General features: G+C 40.6%; 1 protein-coding gene across 1 annotated transcript; it reads right to left on the bottom strand.

Moving 5' to 3' along the window:
* Positions 1–22,753, bottom strand: LOC124146981. The gene is made up of 8 exons (XM_046517570.2): positions 22,694–22,753; positions 21,817–21,853; positions 7,855–9,057; positions 7,234–7,428; positions 6,436–6,699; positions 5,666–5,857; positions 3,119–3,355; positions 1–2,383 (listed from the first exon to the last, which is right to left on the bottom strand). Exons 1-8 carry the CDS (start codon positions 22,715–22,717, stop codon positions 1,308–1,310), a joined length of 3,228 nt encoding a protein of 1,075 aa, XP_046373526.2. The 5' UTR covers positions 22,718–22,753; the 3' UTR covers positions 1–1,307.
* Positions 22,754–23,259: the final 506 nt, after the last annotated feature.

Here is a 23,259-nt window from a genome sequence, read left to right on the forward strand (position 1 = left end):
TATTTATACATTTTGTATATTAACTGCATTTATTTAAAATCTGAGATCGAAAAAACAGGGTTTTTTTCATTTCCGTGAGTACTTTAGTAACAGATACGTTACATTGGTAAGGCAATTTCTTTTGCGAAACTTTTCATAATTTGGTACTATCTAACTTTAATTTAAAAAATAGTCTTGAAAGTTAACGAAAGTGGATTGGCGCCTGTTAGTGGATAATGAATGTCATGGCATCGCGAATCACCAGCGAGGTTTTCCTAGCTTTTGTTGCTCGTGACTTATAGCTCGTGTTTTCAAGGGCTGTAAAAAATATTGTTATGCTGAAATATGTTTGGCAAATTTGCTTTTAAATACAATTTTGCATTTATGACATGAGTGGAGATATAAAAAGTTGTTCTTGCTGTAATAGTGCCGATGCGACAGTTAATATTAACTCACTCACTCATAAGGTTATGTTTTTTTCTGAAGAGGTGACGTCACGCTTATAGTGTGAGAATATGCATTTTGATGGATTGTAAATTCATGTCAAAGTGCAAAAGGTTAAATATACGTCAGTGCATGAGAATTAACTGAGTGTATATATTGCGAAAACAGGAACATTTGTCTTAAGGCGTGTGTGTGTGATGGCTTTAAATCGATGGGCTACGTCACTGACATTGCAAAGTTCCGCGATGGTGTTTGGTTATCAGGGCCAGATTTCTAGTCGGGAATGTTTAACATACATGTACTTATCCTCAGGTGGTTTTCATTGTCACGACAACTAGACTGTATTTACAAAAAAAGTGTTATAAAGTACAAATAGGTGTATGCGAATGTATTCAAAACATTAATATGCACATGTTAAAATCAATTGACTTGACTCCCGTTATAATACAATACAAAAGAAGGCAACAATGGTGATTTATATCAATTAGGAGATACATTATATTCAAAACGGCAACGCTAGAGAATAATCAGTATTGATTATCCACCGAAACAGACTCCACTGGGCACAAAAGGCAAAACATTGTATTAATTGTGTGAAAATCACACCTGTTTGCCTCGAATCATGTTTCTACTGTGAAATAAATCTCTATCCATTGTACAATTCATCTTTGAAATGTATACATTGTTTCAGTTAAATGTCATATAGTATCATATGTTCACTTGCAACGTATTAACTACTACTTGTATATCAGACTTTAATTTATGTTTTCAGTGCTACTTGAGTAATTCCAAATCCTAATACGATGTAAGTCAATATTCAAAAAATATATATTATACTTATCAAACACGCAACCTGAACGAGTACATACCAAAAAATGGCATCTCTACTCTTGATGCTTTTGTCTTTCATATGGTCTGTTTTGAAAGAAAGTAAGAACATCGGAAGAAAGTATTAGCAGAACTGTGAAAACAATCAACACCAACCCAGAAGCACCGATGCTGGTGGATGAGGTTCGATCATCGGTAGCACTGGTGTATTTTATGATGGTCTTCGTCAAGTTTCTTTTATCAAGAAGCAGGTTTTCCCTAATCGCCTTCTTTTTTGCGTGGACTGAATGAGTCAAGAGGTCATCGAGTCGGTTCTCCGGAATACAGGAACACCTGCAAATCTGATAGACAACTCGCTCACGGTTTGAATCTGGGATGAGGGTTGTGGTGTAAGTGAGGCTTTCTGTAAATGCTGGTGATTCGCCAGTGTAAGAGGACGTATGATGTACGCTTTGAGTTTCCAAGCTTTCAGTCACACCTGTCTCAGAACCATTAACCGATGAAATATCTGCTTGCATTTCTTGAGAAGTATTTGAGATTATGCTGCTCGACACAGGGTCAGTATCCCATCTTGACATTGGTGATTCTAATGTGGAGGAATCTGAACTCAAATTGGGTCCTGAGCTTTCATTGAGTCCCAAATTGTCTTGGGACCCTGTACTTTTATGAGATACATAAGTTTCGTGGGACTCTAGGAGAGAGAATGTGGTTGATGGCATGATGGCATTGCCACTATCGTAAAAGGATGACTCCACAAATGTTTCGGAAACTTCAGAACTGTTCCTGCTGGGAATGACGTCTGTGTTGGTGGTTGATGACATATCGTTTGAAGGTGTTAATGACACTGTGTCACCATACGATGCCCTTGTAGTCTGACTGGTGACGAGTGGGGTATCGGTTGAAAATGTTGACGATAGAGTGTCACCAAAAGACAACCCCACTGGTGAAATCAAGTCGATCTCCGATGTCGATGACTCTCCTGTCTCAGTTGAGACAACATTACTGTCGCCTGAGTGCGGTGAAAGAGTAGCTTGGAGGGTTGGAGACGGTTCGGAGACAAGTACCGACGAAGATGATGACTGCAGCAGTGATGTCGTTATCAGCATCGAAGACGAAAATAATGATGACATTTCTGAAGAGAATTATGAAATTCATTATGTTGGGAACATCCATTTGATTTCTATATGGGGGTGGGGTGGAGGATGTAAGATAATCTTTAAATGAATAGTGTCTTCAGAAATATGCTCCAAATGAATAGTTTGTTGGCAGTGGTCTACATAATATTAGTTTCTTTGAATTAACATTTTTCGTTTTTGTGTGTTAATAGTGGAAATTAATTGATTATTTTATGGTGCTCCGTAAATAAATAGTATGTTGGATATAGTTGGGGAGTAAAATCGATTGTTCTAAACAAAACTTCCACCCGATACAAATCAAATGGATGCTCCCTGACAGCTTTTTGAATGCTATCTTAAATATATTTCAGAAAAAAGTGATTACACGAGGCGTTCTCGAAGAACAACATACAAGACATTAATCCACATAAATTATATGAGTATCAAGAAGACATACCTGATGGGACATGAATATATTTTTTGCTCATACAAAATAAAATGGTATCTGAAAGTGTTTTACGCAACTTTCAGCAATATTCCAGCTATATGACGAGTCTTGATCGGACAATTGAGTATTATGATATAATGACCACGATTCATGCGATCGGTAGCGAACAAATAACCGAGCCTGACTACCTAAAGTCGCCAGTTATGACAACCACAGGTTGCTGGGGACCTGTTCTGAGCCGGTACCCCCATTAAGGCATCGAGTAATTCGATTGCCATGGAGACAAAGATCTGTACAATGTTACCTTCGCACATGTCACCATCATCTGTAGTTGACAGAGATCTTTCACATATAAACGGCATGACTTCACCACATTGGACGTCGTGCCAGAAACCGCTTGGGAAGGTCAGCACACAATGACCGTCGTTGTCCTGGGGTTCACCAGCATCCCAATTGGTATAGGTCAGTGGGGAGCAGTTCGTCCACACCCACTGCCCAGTGGTCAAGTTACGCCAGAAGCTGCCTATGAAGTACTTTGGTGCTGGAACATGATGGACGTTTATGTAACTACTCGTAATTAAAAGTCTTAGATCTCTGGACAATATTACATATGATGTTTACTTTAAAATATACACAAAGAAAAAAGTTAAGCACACCCCTATTTCTGAAAAATGACAAATGGCAAAAATCATGGCATGGGATGACTGACCACAGGAGCTGAGCGATACCAATGTCACCGGATAGGACAAACATTTAACAACAAATAAAGAAGATGTTGGTGAGTTGTGACTGAAATTTACTGACAAAAACATCATGGTAACACAGGTACTGTTTTTTACCTCAGACAGTACCTTAAAAAACGTATGGAGCTGCAGGATTAAGTAAACGAGTTACATTTGATGTTTCCACATGCCCGGATGACGCATTCCACCATACGTCTCATGCCTCCAGTCAGACGTTCGATCTGTTGATGGGTCAACAACAACCACTCCTTATGCAATGCTGCTTCCAATTGGCGGAAAGGAGGATCACGTGCCTGTATGCGCAGCCGCAGAATATCCCAAACATGTTCAAGGGAGGTCAAATCTGGGCTCATTGCTTGCCAGGGTAGAGTCGTTATTGCATTGGCCCTCATGTAATCCACGACTGCATGCGAACGACGAGGCCTGGTATTGTCATCCATGTACTGAGGTCGAGGAGCAAGAGGGTGGTTGTCAAAATGAGGAACGACGACTGGCCTCAAAACGTCCCGGATGTACTGAGCCCCTGTAAAGTTGCCCTTTATTGTGACCAAATCCAACCTGCAATCATGAGAGATACACCCCTAAACCATTACCGAGCCCTCGCCGTATGCACCAGTCGGTTTAATGTTCCTGGGGGTGTAGGCCGTCTTCAGGTGCCTCCAAACTCTCGTTCTTTCATCTGTGACGTGGAGCAGAAAGCGACTTTCGTCTGACCAATGGATTCTCAGATTCCAGTTCTGTCGCGCAATACACCATGCTAAACGAGCAACTTTGTGGTTATCTCTCAACAAGGGATGCTTTATGACTCGTCTCGCCCTCAGTCCTGCTGCTTTCAGTCGGTTCCTGACGGTTCTGGTGCTGAAACGACGATTGGGCAACCACAGCTGTTTCAGACGAGTACTTGTTAAATGGGTTCTCGGCGTATGAGACGAAGATGGTCCCTGTCTTCGTGATGTGTCATCACAGGAGGTCTTCCGGATCTAGGACGGTCCTGAACATCACCGGTCTGAGCATGTTTCTCGACTAAACGGCTTACGACAGTGTGATGATACCCCAAATTCCGACCAATGGACCGACCATTCCTGCGTTATGCAGGCCGATTATTTGCCATCTTGTGGCGTTTGATAATCGCCCTCGTGTCATGGTCACACAATGTCATGGAATAGCTGTTTAAAACCGAGCTTAAGAAAGCAATTTTAACGTTTGGATATACTGCTTTTAGAGATACTCTAGGGTAGCATGCTGCACGGACATACAATGTATGGCACGTGAGCTTTCGTCACGCATGACTGATTACATCATCTTGAGGAAACATAATTCTTCCCGTTATGATATTTTTCATGAATGTTACAAATATTGGTACCAAACAATAACGAAATATATTAGAGTGTGCTTAATTTTTATCTTTGTGTATATTTGATATAGAAATAAGCCCGATTCTATTGTATGGATCAGAAATTTGGGGCCTAGAACAGTTGGATGTTAATGAAAAAATACGTTTATATGCATGTAAAAAGTTCTTGGGTGTAGAATCTAGCACAGAAAACTCAAGGGTATATGGTGAATGCGGAAAGTTTCCCATGCATATCAATAGTTTTTTAAAGTTTATTAAATACTGGGTCAAGTTAATCAATTGAAGATGATTATCATTTTTTATGTGTATCACCAGTGTATTATGATTTAAGAGCAAAATATCTAAATAGCAATTTCTACCACAACCCAAACGGTAACAATTTTTTTGTAAATTAATGACTTGTGATTGTACAGAAACTATGAGAAAGTGATCAATGTCCAGGTATCATGCTATGAAACTAAGAAAATGTGTGAATTTGTAACACGCCCCAGACAATGTACTATATAGCTTTGGTCGCATCAGTACCATGAATAAAGATTGACTGACATGTATCAATCAACCAAGCCAGTGAGCCTGACCACCCGATACCGTTAGTGGCCTTTTACGGAAAGCATGTGTTGCTGAATACTTCTTCTACTCCGGATCTTCACAGGTCGCTCGTTACATGATAATACTAAATACTGAGTAATACTTTTGTTTGTTAACCTTAATTATCTTGATGGTAATATACTGGACCATGACATATTGAACTCACAAATATGTCGATATACTCTGTGCAGATAGTGTTGTTTCGAGTCACTGTCCACCGTGACGAGGCGGTCTCCATCAGCACGACACGCAGCAGCAGCGTTGATCCACGTCTTGGGCTGAGGGTGATGCTTGACACAGAGCTCGGCCTCGTATATGTAGGTGTAACCGTCAGCCGTGGGGCATCCTGGGTGGGAGTCTAGTAACATAGGTATTTACATATAGACTTGCATAAAATATACTACATGGACTTTCATAGTGTGCATACCTGACAGTAGCAGTTGTATATTGAGCATGACAGAAGTGACTATCTGTGAGCGAGTTAACATTTATCTTCGCATCGGCCCCATTTCAGGTGAGTATCATAACGTCCTATGTCATCATTTTGAATTGACATTCAACGAGCAAAAATAAATCTAATTGTTTGTGTGTTCTTTAATGCACTCTGCAATATTCATGTACATGACGGATTTGGACCAGACAAACAAGTGATCTATATTATCGGAACGTCCCACGCCGTTGTTATACGATCACACGCCATCGACTGCGTCAACCGTTCTGACCTAGCCTGTCTCCTCTTACAAGCCTGGGTTGCTGCATGTCATCGTATCCCAATTGTGTGGATCGGTGCTCATGATGTAAATCGCTGGATTGTCTGGTCCAGACTCGATTATTTACAGACCGCCGTCATATAGCTGGAATAATACTGAGTGCGGCCTTAAACAACAAACAAACAAACACTACATGGGTAATATTATGCAAATATTATGTACGTACACTGGCATTCTCCCGAAAAAAGTTGGACATCTTGTGTCTGTGCTAGCACCATCTCACAGACATAGCCGGATGTAACGTCACAAAGGACGCTCTCCCACCCAACGTTCTTGTCCTTTGAGGTCAACCGGACACACGAACTGAAGTTATGTGGTTGCTGCGGCAGCCAGTCCTGAGCATTACCAAGAGATCCCCCGTCGATCCACTTGTACGCGTTCATGTTAAACAGCACCGAGAACGCGTGCAGACCAATTGAAAACGAGTGTTCTGTGGAGAAATAGTGTTATTTTTAATATCTATATTTTGTCCATATTTTCCAGACATCGAATATAGTTCACAATAGTGTGTTTTGGAAATAAGGGCGAAGTTTGTGGTTTAAGTTTAGCATCAATTCCACCAATCCAATATCGGGTGATAAGTGTTCTGAAATATTTAAACTTTTGACAATTATCATTTAAGTTCATAGAACATGCCGATTTTGATGCCAGTAGCAACTAGCAAATCTGGCCAGTGGATGCTACGTTATGGTGAGTGTTGATGTATGCGTTTTGAACTTGATCAAGGCATATTTAGCGGAGCTATAAGGTTAAAATAATGTGCAGGAAATCCTTGAACCACCTGGCATCGTGATGCTTTAAAAGCTCTGTAGGGTTTAATTCGGCAGAACCTGGATGTTGATTTTGAAAAACGTTCTCTGATTGGAAATCTTACTCACAGAGAAAATATTGTTCTCCTCTACACCTGCAAAAGCTGGATCAAATACGAACACAAAACGTGACTGAATCTCATTATGATACACACCGCTAAGCTTGTCATTCAGGGATTGTTTGATGCTGTCGATCTTAGCCTGTGTGTCAAGAGCAACGAGGCGTAACCTCTGATCCCAACATAAGGTACGGGCCTCCATCCACGTGGCCGGTTTGGTGAATGCCTTAATACAGAGCCCTGAGGTGTTGAAGTACGTGAATCCAGATCTCCTGGGACAAAATGGAGGATCTGAAAAACAGACACATCTGATGTACACACCATAAAATTGATAATAGCTGTCGAGAATTATGTCAAATTTGATTCTTTTGTACAGAATATGTTCTGTTGTATTTGTAATAATGTTTTTTTCAAAATGCCTTAGTCATTTCCCTTATTCAATTGTTGTATTGTTATTGTACGTTCATTTTCATCAGCTGTTAGGGGCGGTCGAGTAGCCTAGTGGTTAAAGCGTTCGCTCGTCACGCCGATGACCCGGGTTCAAATCCCGTCATGGGTACAATGTGTGAAGCCCATTTCTGGTGTCCCCTGCCGTGACACCCATTGCCGTCCCCATTGCTGGAATGTTGCTAAAAGGGCGTAAAACCATACTCACTCACTCACTCACTACATAAGATGTAAAGTTATGCATGTGTATAGCTCAGATTGAAAACTCACCAAAAGACCACCCCATCGTCAGCCCGAATCCTTTGCTCCCGGAAGTAGCCAGCTGCATGACTCCAACAGAGAAGTTCTTTGGCATGACCAGCATGGTCTGTTGACTATCCACTAAGTAGGATATCACATGGTTACAACATTCAGAATATTCAAAGAAAGAACTTGCAGTTCCTCCAATCTCGATGTCAGTGTCATTTTCAAAGAAAAACATCACCTGGCTAATAAGTCCATCACCAGCAACAGAAAATATATCAATTTTGTCGTGAATCTGAAAACGTTCAACAGGAGGTACGGCTGCCATGACCAGCTCCCCTTGAAAGCCATCCACACTGTGGGAGCTGCCATTTGCTCGCTTCCCTAACAACACTACCTGGATTGGACGTGTGCCTTTAAGACAGTGCACATCTTCGTCGTCCGTGACCACATCCACGTAGTCACCAGCTCCCATATAACAATATAGGCCCCCCTCAGCGTATATGGCCGTATCATTTTCTGATGCGACGATTCTCAAAACCGCAGTTTCACCTGAAATGGTTGGAAGAACAAAGTTGCTCCCAAAGAAACCTTTAGGTAGTAACATTTCTTCTACAAATTTCCCCCCATACGCAGCTTCCGGAAAGGTTGTACCAGAGAGGACGGATATTGGCTTTGGGCTTTTAATGTACGTTCCTGTCAAATCTTGAGAACAGTATATACTCCACATTTGCATGGGCAAGATTCTAACACGTATTGGTACGTGAGGAGTTATGGAGAGTGACCCACAGTTTAGTTCCGTTCTGAAAATAATCTCGACGTTTGCTTCTTCATACCCTATGATAGAAAAGTAGGAGTATCCACCACCTGATGGAGAGTGGGACACAACGTAGAATTTTTTTGACCAGTGTGACAGTTTTGGTACTGCAAAATAAGCCCCCGAAACTCCACGAATGACATAAACATATATTTCAGCAGTGCTCAAAACTCGGACACTATTATTATGAGGTGTTTCTGATCCATTGTATTCAACATTTGTCGGTAGGTGGATTGTGAGATTTTCTGAAAGCCCAATGGTATAATTGTTAATTTCCCCGGACCCGACCATTTCAATTGTAAGGTTGGTGTATTTCGGCCCTCGTACATGCAGTCGAACTGAGCCACTTTGGGACGCATTAGGCCAGAGCGGAAATCCAAGTAGAAACTCTCGTCCACGCTGATCCATATATTCTGTGAAAGAGAAATGCATTTGATGTTTGTTTGTGTTAATCAATCTATAAATATATTCTGCAATAAGATTTAAGAGGATTAGTATTTCACTTCATTATTATGTTGAACAAATGTATAGCCGACGAAGTCATCTATATCCCCAAGCCAATGTTAACACGCTATGGTCCCAAACCAGGTAACTGACCCAACATTTCGCTTAGCCCATGTCAAAATAGCTGCAATGGAAATTCTAAAATACATTTCTAAAACTCCTTAATATCAAATGGCACCAGTTTAAGTTTTGTAAGAAAGTATTTAACGGTTTTTGAGTTACGCTCCGGAAACGAACACCATCTTATAGAACCTAAGTCCAACTTGTTGCCATGGAAACGTAATCAAAAAGGCTCCAGTTCAGCATGAGTCTGATAGACATGCAAAGTTTCGTAGAGAAATATTTAACGGTTTCTGAGTTATGCTCCGGAAACGATTTCGAGACGCGCGCGCGCACACACACACACACACACACACACACACACACACACACACACGGAACCCATTTCTATATCCCCCGCCAACTTCGTTGCCCGTACCATCAACAAGTGGTTTGCCGATTGTTTGTTTGTTTGTTTACCGCCGCTCTCAACAATATTCCAGCTATATGATGGCGGTCTGTAAATAATCGAGCTTGGGCTAGACAATTCAGTGATGGATATCATGAGCATCGATCCACGCAATTGAGATACGATGACATGCATCAACCAAGTCAGTAAGCCTGACCAGCCGATCCCGTTAGTGGTCTCTTACGACAAGCCAAGTCGCCTAGTATGGTAAGAATGGGTTGCTGAATATCTGTTCTACCCCGGATCTTCAAGGGGCGTACCTGGACGGCTTGGTCGTTGCTCATACCATCACCCACTGGATTGCCGATTATGTACAGGAACTCTTACTCGCCAGCCATGCAAATGTCATTACTAACATTTAGCAGTAATTCGCATTTATTCTATATCCAACCATTAATTCACTCTATAAGTTTTTCTACTTTTTACAGGCAAAAGTCACCTCGCACATGTATTCCCCCATTTACTTTCATGTTCATAAGCAATAGGGGTGTCAGGATAAATCGAAATATTTATATATACTGCTATTGGTAAGCTTTGGTTGGTTGGTTTGATGTTTAACGCCGCACTCGGCAATATTCCAGCTATATGACGGCGGTCTGTAAATAATCGAGTCTGGACCAGAAAATCCAGTCAATAATACCATGAGCATCGATCCACGCAATTGGGATCGATGACATGCATTAACCAAGTCAGCGAGCCTGACCACCCGATCCCGTTAGTCGCTCTTTACGACAAGCATAGTCACCTTTAACATGTTATTGGTAAGCACTTAAAGTCAATAAATCGATTGTTAAATCGGTTTCTGATCAATAGTATTGATTCTAGTTAAGAATATCGATAGTTTCGATTGTATTTACCATATCATGCGAGTGAGTCATCGAAACACGCGACCGCAGCCGTGTGAGGATTAGAGGTGAGGTGAAATTGGGTTTAACGTCGCGTCCAAGATTATTGCACTTATATAGCGACGGGCATGCACGTGTGTGTCTGTGGCTGCTTGTACTAGTCCGGACTGATGCCGATTTATAGTGCTAGCTCACTGAGATACCATGCCGCAGTTTAACATGAATACCCCACTCAGACACAGTATACTGACTCCGAGCCGACCAGTCCTTGTTTTAGCCCCTTAATGTCGAGCGCCAGACAGGGTAACAACAAGTACCATCTTTTAACGTCTTTTGGTATGACGCGGCCGGGGATCGAACCCCGGACCTTCCGCTCTCCGGTCGGACGCTCAACCACAAGACCACGGAGGCGGCTGTGAGGATTAGAGTTAACTGACCTTGATGCTTAGCAACCGGTCTTTTATAAAGTAAATTAGTAGTGGGTGACAATCAAGTGAAGTTGTGTCAAAGTTTGGTGGAAAATCGAGTGTTTGTAAGTCTTATGGTTATCAGTTCCAAGGTTTAATTCAAAGACCTATTCTACCCCGGAATCTTCACGGGTCGAGTGGGGGAAAGAGAGAAGTGGAGGTGTGTGCTGACGGAATGGAGAGTTTGAGTGGGGGAAAGAGAGAAGTGGAGGTGTGTGCTGACGGAATGGAGAGTTTGAGTGGGGGAAAGAGAGAAGTGGAGGTGTGTACTATACTGACAGAATGGAGAGTCTGAGTGGGGGAAAGAGAGAAGTGGAGGTGTGTACTATACTGACAGAATGGAGAGTCTGAGTGGGGGAAAGAGAGAAGTGGAGGTGTGTGCTGACGGAATGGAGAGTTTTAGTGGGGGAAAGAGAGAAGTGGAGGTGTGTACTATACTGACAGAATGGAGAGTCTGAGTGGGGGAAAGAGAGAAGTGGAGGTGTGTGCTGACGGAATGGAGAGTCAGAGTGGGGGAAAGAGAGAAGTGGAGGTGTGTGCTGACGGAATGGAGAGTCAGAGTGGGGGAAAGAGAGAAGTGGAGGTGTGTGCTGACGGAATGGAGAGTCAGAGTCGGGGAAAGAGAGAAGTGGAGGTGTGTGCTGACAGAATGGAGAGTCAGAGTGGGGGAAAGAGAGAAGTGGAGGTGTGTGCTGACGGAATGGAGAGTCAGAGTGGGGGAAAGAGAGAAGTGGAGGTGTGTGCTGACGGAATGGAGAGTCAGAGTGGGGGAAAGAGAGAAGTGGAGGTGTGTGCTGACAGAATGGAGAGTCTGAATGATGATGAGATTTACCAAGAGACAAGGAAATAGTACAAAGTTCAGACAAAGATAAGATGGAAAGACAAAAGGAAATACATCAGCCAGTTGAGATAAATGAATGCCTGGTGAAATTTGTTGTTGTTATGTATGATAACATACCATATCCTGGTTATGTTGATGATATAGAGTCAGATGAAGTTTTTGAGGAATGTATGCGTAAAGTGTGAAAGCAGTGGAATGCAAATCAAAGATAAATGCTGGTACCATTTTGAGGACATTGTTAGCTTGATACCAGAGCCTTCCAAAATATCACTGTCCTCTCACTATTGTGTTGGTCCTTCTTTGTGGGAAGATATTTTGGAAACAATTCATGGCAAACAATAACCTGTGTTTATATGTGCACATGAATGATTTACTGAATGTTCTCATATAATGCTATTAAGTAAGGATAAGAATTTATGGATGAACAACTTCTTTATTACAATTTAAGAGTGACGGTGTTAGAACCTACACCGAAACGTCTCTATTTAATTGTTATAAAGAAGTTGTTCATCCATAAATTCTTATCCTTACTTAGTACTCCAACTTCTAAATGCCTATCAAAGAAGTTATAATGCTATTATTTGGTAAAAGTGCAAATTTGTTATCAGACTTTGTCTGTGCTGTTACTATTGCAGTTTTGAAAGTTGACTATTCTCATTTCCTTACAGGTTTTTGCTTGGCATAAGTAACATTAACCTAAAGAAGTGTTATTAAGGTTGTTGGTATACTTTCTGATCAAGTTCTATTTTTGAGATGAGCAATGCCACATAAGATTTGTTTATAAATTTTTGTCTGTCTGTGCTGTTACCAAACCGATTTTATTTAACTAGTGTCTCATACAAATTAAACCTAACACTTTGATATGTACATTCATTGAGTTTCCATATTTTAACTACCTTTGTTTCTGAAACTACCAACACAGAAATAGTTATTATAGTTTTGGCAATTACAAAATATTTTGCCTTTCCTGTTACCATGTTGTCTTTCGTGTCACCAGGTTTCTGCCATCTCCAAAGTAATTATTGTTTCAACTCTGCTGACAAATAAATGTATAATTAATAAAATGAGTTTAATAACTATTATTACCTTATAGAATAATGTAAGCAGCAGACAAGTTTACCGTATATCTTTCTGCAAATACTTCCATAGTATGCATATATTTACAGTCTAATAATTTAGTAAAACCAATAAATGAAATGTTATAGCTGTTGGTATTTGAACTATGCCAAAATGCAACAACCATATCATATATTTTATTCATTTTATATTTATTTTTTTGTGACAAAAACTAAATTTTATGCAAGGTAACAACAGACATTTTTTTACAGAGATGCAAAAAGGAAAATAAGACACATTAAGCCTGCACGCTTTACCCTTGTATTCAGTAATTGTTATGTTGTTTATCTGCTCGATAAAAACATTTCAGATTTGTAGTTTTTTCATAGGCCAAAATGTTACATAACAAGAGTTTGCTACTAACGTGGCTATATCCCCCGCCCCTGTTGCAGAATTTATGACATAATTAAATCTAAACAATTCCTAACCTTTTTTTATCCGAGGTTGAACTTGTCATGGAAATTGTAAAAAAAAGAAGAGTTTGGAACCTAAGTCCATCTTGTTGCCATGGAAACGTAAGAAATAAATATTTCTAAAATTTCTAAATAGCAAAAGGCACCAGTTCAGCATGTACCTGACAAACCTGCAAAGTTTGATGAAAATATATTGAACAGTTTATGAGTTATGCTCCGGAAACGAACCCTACCCTCAAAGAACCTAAGTCCATCTTGTTGCCATGGAACCGTAAAAAATAAAAAATCCTAAAATTTCTAAATAGCAAAAGGCACCAGGTCAGCATGTACTTGACAGACCTGCAAAGTTTGATGAAAAAATATTGAACGGTTTCTGACTTATGCTCCGGAAACGAAACGTGACGTATGGATGTACGGACGGACGGAGCCCGTTTCTGTAATTAGGGAATGACCCATATACCATCCCAGGCAAACATAATTGCAGACTCTCTTTCGCGATTTCCGTGGGCCAGGTTTCGAGCAGCACGATCAAGCGGTCGATCAGGCAGCTCAGATCCCGCCAGACATTTGCTCGTCTAACCACAAAAGTAAACAAAATGGTGTTGTCCAGACCCGTGAAGATCCGGGGTAAAATAGGTCTTCAGCCATCCATGCTTGTCGAAAAAGGCGACTATGCTTGTCGTAAGAGGCCAGACTCGCTGATTTGGTTGATCCCAATTGCGTGGATTGATGCTCATAATATCAATCACTGGATTGTCAGGTCCAGACTCGATTATTTCCAGACCGCCGTTATATAACTGGAATATTGCCCAGTGCGGCGTTAAACAACAGACCAACCAACCAACCCCATTTCATAGTGATTCTTAACACATGTTCATGACACAGTCGGAATCGTACAATCGACTCTGCTATTAGCAGAGATTACTTTTGGCTATGGGAAGGGTTTTATCGATAGTTTTCATTGAATATCCTGCACATACTTCTTTTTGCCAGGTGAGCTACATGTTAACTGGCTCACTTTATGTTAAGTTTGCAAATGTTATACAGTATGCACTCAAATACATATTTAATCAAGTTTAGCTGGAGGGTAATCATATCCAGGCTGTTTGCGCCAACAACAAATAAATCTTACATAAAATTGTATTGCCTTTGTTATCTCGAGTGTGAATGATCAACCAGTGATCCAAGGAAAGGCAACCACCACAAACCATTGATTGCATGTGTTGTGACATTGTGGTTTCATGTCATGGAAACTCCCTTGGGATGAAGACGCCAGGAAGCCCAACGACAACTTCGGAAATGAAAGCTGTCTTGCTGAATATGGGTTTATATGACATTTATCTGTCATGGTTGATCAGGTTTTTTAATAATTCAAGAGCGTCCAGAGCTACGGACGCGCCTAGTGACAGATGTAAACAAAAAGATGTATCTCCCCTAGGAGATAAACAATACTATGTATGACTCGGATCTCTTAAATTGGAGTTTTTTTATCGTAGGACTTTCATATCGCCTACGTATATCCATCATGAGGAAACACCTAAGAAACAACTGTCCTGTGGCAAATATCGTTACAACATACACAACCTACACAAACCATTGATCGCATGTGTTGTGATATGGAAAATCCTTCGGGTTCAGGACGCCTGCATCAGCGCGGTTCAATACTAGTCATTCTAGTTGATGCATTTGACAGAATTGTATATCTACTAGATGAGGATACACGTTTCATGAGCCTCGGTGAACACAAAAACAGTACATTTACATCTTCAGGGCTTTTCTTTAAAATGAAAGCAAATGTGAAATGCGGATTTTTGTCATTGATGACATCCAACTAAAATGTTGGGGTAAGCATTAAATAAAGACAAGAAGTTGGCATCCCTATGGGAACCAATTGTTCCCCCTGTCTTGCTGATCTGTTTCTATATGCATATAAATCAGAAATTCTGCTTTGATTGGCAAAGTCAAAACAACTGAAGGTAATTTGGACAAGAAGTAACTTAGGCTTCAGTTAAATCAATGATCTGATATCGTTCAATAAACATCAAATAGCCACTGATCATGATTTACCGACCTGAAATATGGGAGACCAGTGACATATCCTCATGTTTCTTACTTAGATCTTTGCATAAAGTTCGTTTGTTTGTTGTTTAACGCCGCACTAAACTATTCCAGCTATATGACAGCGGTCTGTAATTAATCAAGTCTGGACCAGACAATCCAGTGATCTATCCCGTGAGTTGCCTCTTACGACCAAGCATAGCCGCTCATGCAATCAATCTTACCATCAATAGCGTATGTTCGTTTGTAAATAGCAATCATTTTGAGTCGATAATGAAATGCAGATGTTTACTTTCATTGCCTTTTCGCTTCACATCATATCTTACCATAGTAATATCATGTCAAAGAGATTACTGCCCGAGATTGATTTTCGTGAGCTTGAACTTTCTCAGAAGGCAATTTCCATGTTCCTTTCTCCCAGTACACCAATCATCTTCTCTTGAAAGTTATCAACTTTATCAAAACTAGGCCATCCCGGGAAAATTATACAATACACGGATTTTTAGAAAACTGGGTATAACATACCCTAGTCAATAAGTTTAGCTCAGTGAAAAAGTAAGTCAGTACCAGATTAAAAACTGACACATAATTACTTCCTAGCGTAACTAGGTTGCGACGTTATACCCCTAGTCAATAAGTTTAGCTCAGTGAAAAAGTAAGTCAGTACCAGATTAAAAACTGACACATAATTACTTCCTAGCGTAACTAGGTTGCGACCTGTAAACAGTCTAGCAAATCCTGGCGGTCGATACATGGCAGCGCCAAGGGTCGCAAGGACGTCGAAGAAATCAACCTCCCTTTGCTAGCCTGGAGAACGACAATGTCGGGGAAGCTAACAGAATTGTGCTTTCTAAAACAAGAAAGTAGTGAGCAAAGCTCACATACCCCCGTTATCCCCGCTGGTCAACAACAAATAGTAAATAGTTTGTTAATTAATGAAATATTACATATTTCTAACTGATTTTAACTTCAATGTTTTAAAAACTAAGATTGAGTTCCAGTGACAATTGACACCCCCCTCCCCCCCCCCCCCCCCCCCCCCCCCCCCAAATATCCCATGTTACCAGCGTTCACTACGAGGAAGTAGATCACTATGAACACCTTTGAATAAAAATTTGTTTGAGGAGTTACATAAGAAGAATTATCAAAAGGACCAAAAAGTGTTGATATAAAAACCGGAAAAAATGGAACAATATCATGTAAGAAAATCAATAAATTTATAATTTCCATCTAGCCTTAACAGAGATGGTAAAGAATTCATAAATTCAAACTAACACAAAGCACAGATACTTATGATGATCTACATGTGTGGAAACAATTTTGGAAAATATATTAGCTATACAAAACCAGTCAACAAAATTTCTAAATTCCATCATGTTTCCATGAAAACAGCAAAAGAGAAAACTTTCAGAATCTTATAAAAGATTTAAAAACCAAATCATAGTGGTTAATGTAGCAAGTTTGATGGAGCTAGGATACATAATATTGTAAACATGGATCGTACAAAAACTCTACCCAAAATTTATGTTTCACCATGATTCCATGGCAACGGCAAAAATAAAAATATTCAGAATCTTCAAACTAGCAAAAGGCACAAGTACTCATTGTGGTAAAATGTGTGTAGCAAGCTTCATGAAGCTAGGATGCATGGTTAAAAAGATATGGGCCGTACAAAACACCCACCCTAAAAGTTTAAGTTTCTTAATGTGTCCATGGAAACGGCAAAAATTTAAAAAATCAGAATCTTCAAACTAGCAAAAGGCACAAGTACTCATTGTGTTAAATGTGTGAAGCAAGTTTGGTGAAGCTAGGGTGCATGGTTAAAAAGTTATGGGCCGTACAAAAGCTCGGACGGACGGACGAACGGAACGCTATATACCCCCGATTTACTTCGTAAACGGGGGTGTAATAAGTAAAACACGAGTAGCAAACTTATCGATATGGGAAATGTTGATACCAAAATAAGCTATCCAAATGTACCGATAACATTTACAACCATATGTGATATGGCTGAAATAATGCCGATGCGACGTTATATTTTAACTCACTACAACCATATGTATAATAAGAAAGATGGCAAAAATTACCAATGGCATAATAAATGAGAAATATAGAGCCGTGAAGATCCGGGTTAGAATAGGTCTTCGAACACCGATGCTTGTCGCGAAAGGCGACTAACGGGATCAGGAGGTCAGGCTGACTGACTTGATTGATGCATGTCATCGTATCCCAAATGCGTAGATCGATGTTCATGTCAATCACTGGGCCGATGCAGACCGAGTCGATGCGTGGCAGAGGATGTGTCGCCTTTCACATGAGCATTCACTGTCTCAGGTCGACATAGATACGGAACCGATTCCCAGGCTAGGTCACCATCGGGCAGGGGGGACTCCACTCGCACACACCATGGCGCTGGTAGTACCAGGAGCATATGTGATCAGTGATCACGCTCTGCAAAGATTCGCTTTGTTGACCCGGAAGATGCTTCACCTTGCTCTCTAAGTCAGCCAGGACTTCACTGTTACGGAGTTTGGTTTCCATAACTTGACCATCATTTTCTTTGTGGGTGACTTCACTGACCTGTCTGTTTGGCGCGTCTAATTCGGTACGCTTTCAGCAAGTTAACAAGTCAGTGACAATATATCACCTTCCTGCCTCGAACTGGTATACTGCTGATATACCCAACAGCATTTACCTGACGTATATCTGCGCAAGGGACAAAGGATCTAGCTTTGAATGGGCAGATAGACTATTACTTGGTATCCGGCTTTAAATTGTCTAGAACGAGCCTTCTTGACAAAGTGAGCCTTTGCCTTACACTGAGCAGTAAACGAATGTTGCTCATCTAAATTGGTAGCTTGCCAGAGCCTATCCTTCATCTGAGCCACATTGCCAAACAAATTCGCAGACGGATTATCGTCTAACCACTTTTACCAATTTCAAGAGGACCTTATGTGTATGACCATAGACCAACTCAAAGGGGAAAAAACCTAGAGAATCCTGTCTAGCATCCCTAGCGGGGATCAATACAAACATGATTTCTCCATCCCAATCCCTCATACTCCAAACAAAAACACCTCAACACATTTTTCAAACTCTGATTGAAACGCTCTTAAGGTCCTTGTGATACACACTGGACCTGTTGAAATAACCTAGACATGAAACCTAAGGCTTGATCACGATTGTGTGGTTTAGGAGACTGGACATATTGATAATGTGACAAACGCTAATAATTCATTTAAGTGGTTTATAAACTTTCAAAAGAAACAAAACACGATATACGTGTCTCGATTCGATATTCGTAGGTGTCAGACCCAAATTAGTCTCACCGAAATGCCTTAACACCAATATATCATAGACCATAGCCCTACATGTACATTCCAAGGTATACACTATTGTAATTATAATAGAGCAGGGAGCACAGGTTGGTCGGACCATATTATATTATCTTATAAAGAACAAGAACCCTTAACGTTGGAAACGGGTCTCCTCTAAAAGCACACGACCATTATATGTTCTCCAAACCTGATTTGTTAATAAGAGAGACAAAAACTCCAACATTATGTTACGGAATAACTTACTTTTTCATCAGGAACACGTCAGTGGGGGCATGTAGATAAACTTTCTTAATGTCAGACCGTGACCCCATGTATTTCTTGATGTGAAGGGCGTTTAATCTCACGGCTTTGATGAGTTGGTATGGTTTTACGCCGCTTTTAGCAATATTCCAGCAATATCACGGCGCGGGACACTAGAAATGAGCTTCACAATTTGTACCCATGTCGGGAATCGAACCCGGGGCTTCGGCGTGACGAGCGAACGCTTTAACCACTAGGCCCCATGAGAGTGCCCACCCTTTCACTGTGCACACTGCTGACCGACGGGCACCTTGCTCGTGTTATTTAATGTCTCACAATTCCATTCACGTTTGTTTGTATAGTGTTAACGCCGCAATATTCTAGCTATGTGACGGCGGTCTGTAAATAATCAATGTCGGCCGACACTCTGAGTGTAATGAAAGAACAAAGGTTATTTTAATATATAAAATATATTATGTAATAAAATAGTGTTTGATTCCATGCGTAATTACTTGCCATCCCTAATTTGTCTTCCATGAAATAACACCACTCCTCTACATACATAGTATCATTGTAGTTTGTTTGTAAGACGCCGCACTCCAGCTATATGACGGCGGTATGTAAATATTAGAATCTGGATCAGACATTCCAGTTAATGATATCATGAGCATCGATCCACGCAATTGGGATACGATGACATGCAGCAACCAGGTCAGCGAGCCTTACCACCCGATCCCGTTAGTCGCCTCTTACAAGCATGGGTTGCTGAAGACCTATTCTACCCCGGATCTTCACGGGGCTTTAGTTTAAGTAATATATTTGCACAGATTGGGCACGGGTCGCCCAGTCGTCGCGATTCGCTGCGTCCCTTGGGCACGCCAGAAACCTATGATTCGCCCCGATTATGTTTCTAGGTATGTCAGCACCATACCCGTGCTCGTGGGTTTCACCGAAGTGGTAAACGTCTGAGACCTGCATCACTTCGGGCTTTCCTCCCACATTAAGCTGACACGCCGCGATATAACTGGAATAATGTTAAAAGCGGCGTTAAACCCAACTCACTCACTATTGGCACAGAGGAACACAGCTGTAACGGGAATGTACAGGACACTGCTCAACAATACATCAGTGTTTCGTGACGGCTAAATAATGGACCCACGTTCATAACAACAAGGACAGCTTATTCAGTAACACATTACTGGTTGTCTGTTGTACATAACAACAGCAGACAACAATATGTGCAGAACACAATCGATGTTAGTGAAGTGTCACTATTTTATGACCTTTAATTAATCCAATACAAAATAATATACAAATCGTTAAGAAGCTTGCATTACGTTCTATCTATAAATAATTTTGATTGTGAATACAATTGCATCAATCTAGGTTTGTTTATCTTTTGAAAAGTAAACAAATATTGCCTTCAAACAAATGAAGTCGATCGATTGTCGCTTATCCGATACACAGACCTATACTCATAATATTCTTGTGTTGTCTGGTCTGTCAATTTATTGATTGCCGTTATGTAACTTGAATTATTACAGTGCATCCTATCCTTAACGACCTATAAATTTTAAATATGTATGTGAATAACTTCTTGCTTGTTTTCAAATTTGGTGTTGATGCTTTACGACATTGAGAGATCATTGACGTTAGAGTACCGTAAACTTATTTTTTCCCCTGTAAGTATCAACTCACTGCTGAGCATGTTTTTTTATAGTCAGCGAGCCTGAACACTCGATCCCGTTAGTCGCCTTTTACGGCAAGCTTGGGTTGCTGAAGACCTATTCTACCCCGGATCTCCAATCAGTGAGTAAGTTAACATTTAACGTCGCATCGGCATAATCCCAGCCATATAGCGACGAGACCAAGTTAATATTTACAATTTAGTCATTAATGCAAAGTTTTGTTTAAAAACAAGTTGTAAAACATATTTGAGCATACTATATTTGGAAACAATTCATGAAACATATTTGAGCATAACAACATCATATATACAGTTTTAAAACACGGGCTATAGGCCACCAGTAACCAAAGCTAGGCCACCTCGCTGGGGATCAGGTGGCTCAATTGGGATACGACGACATGCATCAACCAAGCCTGATCACTCTATTCCGTCACTCGCCTCTTACGACAAGCACTGTGGTAGGAATAAAGGTACTTTGAATTAAGTGGTCTTACATATCCTCTCAGGGGGACAATACGTTTTATCATCCAAAACTGGCTCCCACAGGAGATATCGCTTGGATGAGATCAAGCGATATCTACACTGTAGATATCGCTGCAATGAAATAACATCACAATGCTTTGCAGGCCATTGTGACGTCACAATGAAATGACATAACTAATGGCTCTGCTACTGAAGCTGTTAGCAGTACTTTTTACACTGAAGTCACTGCTAATTACTGTCTACTAATTGAAAAAGTTGGAAGAATGATGTTGGATGATAAATAAAATCTCACTCGTTGATAAAAGTGGCAAAAATCCTCGGCAAGCCTCGGATTTTTTCCACTTTTATCAACTCGTGTTGATATATTTGATATCAAAAGACACTCGGGGAGATTCTCTATTTCACTACTTTAACCTCCTTTGAAGATACAGCCCGGTCTTTCCTCACCCGTTATAAGCTGACACGCCGAGATATTAAAAACAGAAATATTGCTCAATCGGCATTAAACACAACTCACTCATAAAAGATATCGTTCCCGTCCCTTAAACATAATTCAGAGATCTAGAAAATGTACATGTAAACCAGACAGGTGACGGATGAAATTACGTGTTAAGATAAAGACGACAAAATCACTTCCCATGCTATGCTACACAACTGTACTGGGATACTCACCAGCTGAGCAAGCCATGACAATCAAGAAAGTCAGTATCTGAAAATCATGGACAAACATCTATATCGGAAGTAATCAATGCGACAAGTAATTTCCTGATAATTGATATTTCTCGTGATTATTGATTTTATACAACGCTCATTCTTGCAAGAAGACGGTCGTTAATCAAAATAGGATTAGGCATATAGATGTCAATTCGCGTACATGTTTTGATTTATTGGGATTTAGTTTGCAGTTGAGGGTACGATGAAAATAGCATAAAAAGAACCCCCAAATGACAATTTAGTGCGATAATGTATTGATCGAGGAACCTCCTGAGTCAGATCTCTCAGGCTTACACGCTTACTTTGTTTGTTGTTTACGCCGCACTCAGCAATATTCCAGCTATATGACGACGGCGGTCTGTATAAAAATCAAGTCTGGACCAGACAATCCAGTGATTTACATCTTGAGCATCGATCCACACAATTGGGATACGATGACATACATCAACCAAGTCAGCGAGCCTGGCCACCCGATCCCGTTAGTCGCCTCTTACGACAAGCGTAGTCGCCTTTTACGGCAAGCATGGGTTGCTGAAGACATATTCTTACCCGGATCTGCTCGGGTGTACAAGCTTAGTAAAGCAGTGACATTAATATGATGAAACAAACTAAATTACGATACATGGTAACATACATTTCAGCCTCTAACTCTGTAACTTGAATGTTTCAACCATCAGTTTTATAATTATTTAATCTATTTGTTGAACCAATTTCTTTGATGTAATTTATAATCAAATGCTCGCATTTAGGGATATTGAGCAATTGGTAAAAACAAAGAGACCTACTGTCTCTGTTTCTGTACGAATATCACACAATTGAAACATAAGGTACTTACGCTGATTGCGAATACCAGTGACATGATGAACGCTTATGAACGACCAGTTTCACTGTCAACTTAATGGCGTTCTGTCTTCAAACACCGAGGAAAACCCTTTAGACAAGAATCATAATCAATTCCTAATCGATAATTGCTTCTCTTGGATACAATTATGTACGAGCATATCCTGTCATCCAGGAGTTTCTAAGCGTTTACCTTAAGTGTTGCGGAGACCGGGCATTGAATTTGCAGCACTTCAATACATCGCAACTGTTGAGGTCAATGTGTTAATCTTGTATCGACCATACCAATGGCGTTGTTCTCATTGTTTCCGGTGTAGTGGCCCGGTACCAAGTCCTTCATTCTGCATCAGTTACAGCTCTGTACTGGAGACATTTTTTGCAGGCTGACTATAAAGGAATGGGGTTTCCAAGATGTTTACAGGGCTCGGTTGGTTGTTTTTTTAACGCCGCACTCAGCAATATTCCATCTATATGACGGCGGTCTGTAAATAAACGAGTCTGGACCAGACAATCCAGTGACTGATATCATAAGCATCGATCCACGTTACTGGGATACGACGA

Source organism: Haliotis rufescens, unplaced genomic scaffold (genome assembly GCF_023055435.1).
Source record: "Haliotis rufescens isolate VD_foot unplaced genomic scaffold, xgHalRufe1.0.p SCAF_7, whole genome shotgun sequence".
Taxonomy (NCBI): Eukaryota; Metazoa; Mollusca; class Gastropoda; order Lepetellida; family Haliotidae; genus Haliotis; species Haliotis rufescens.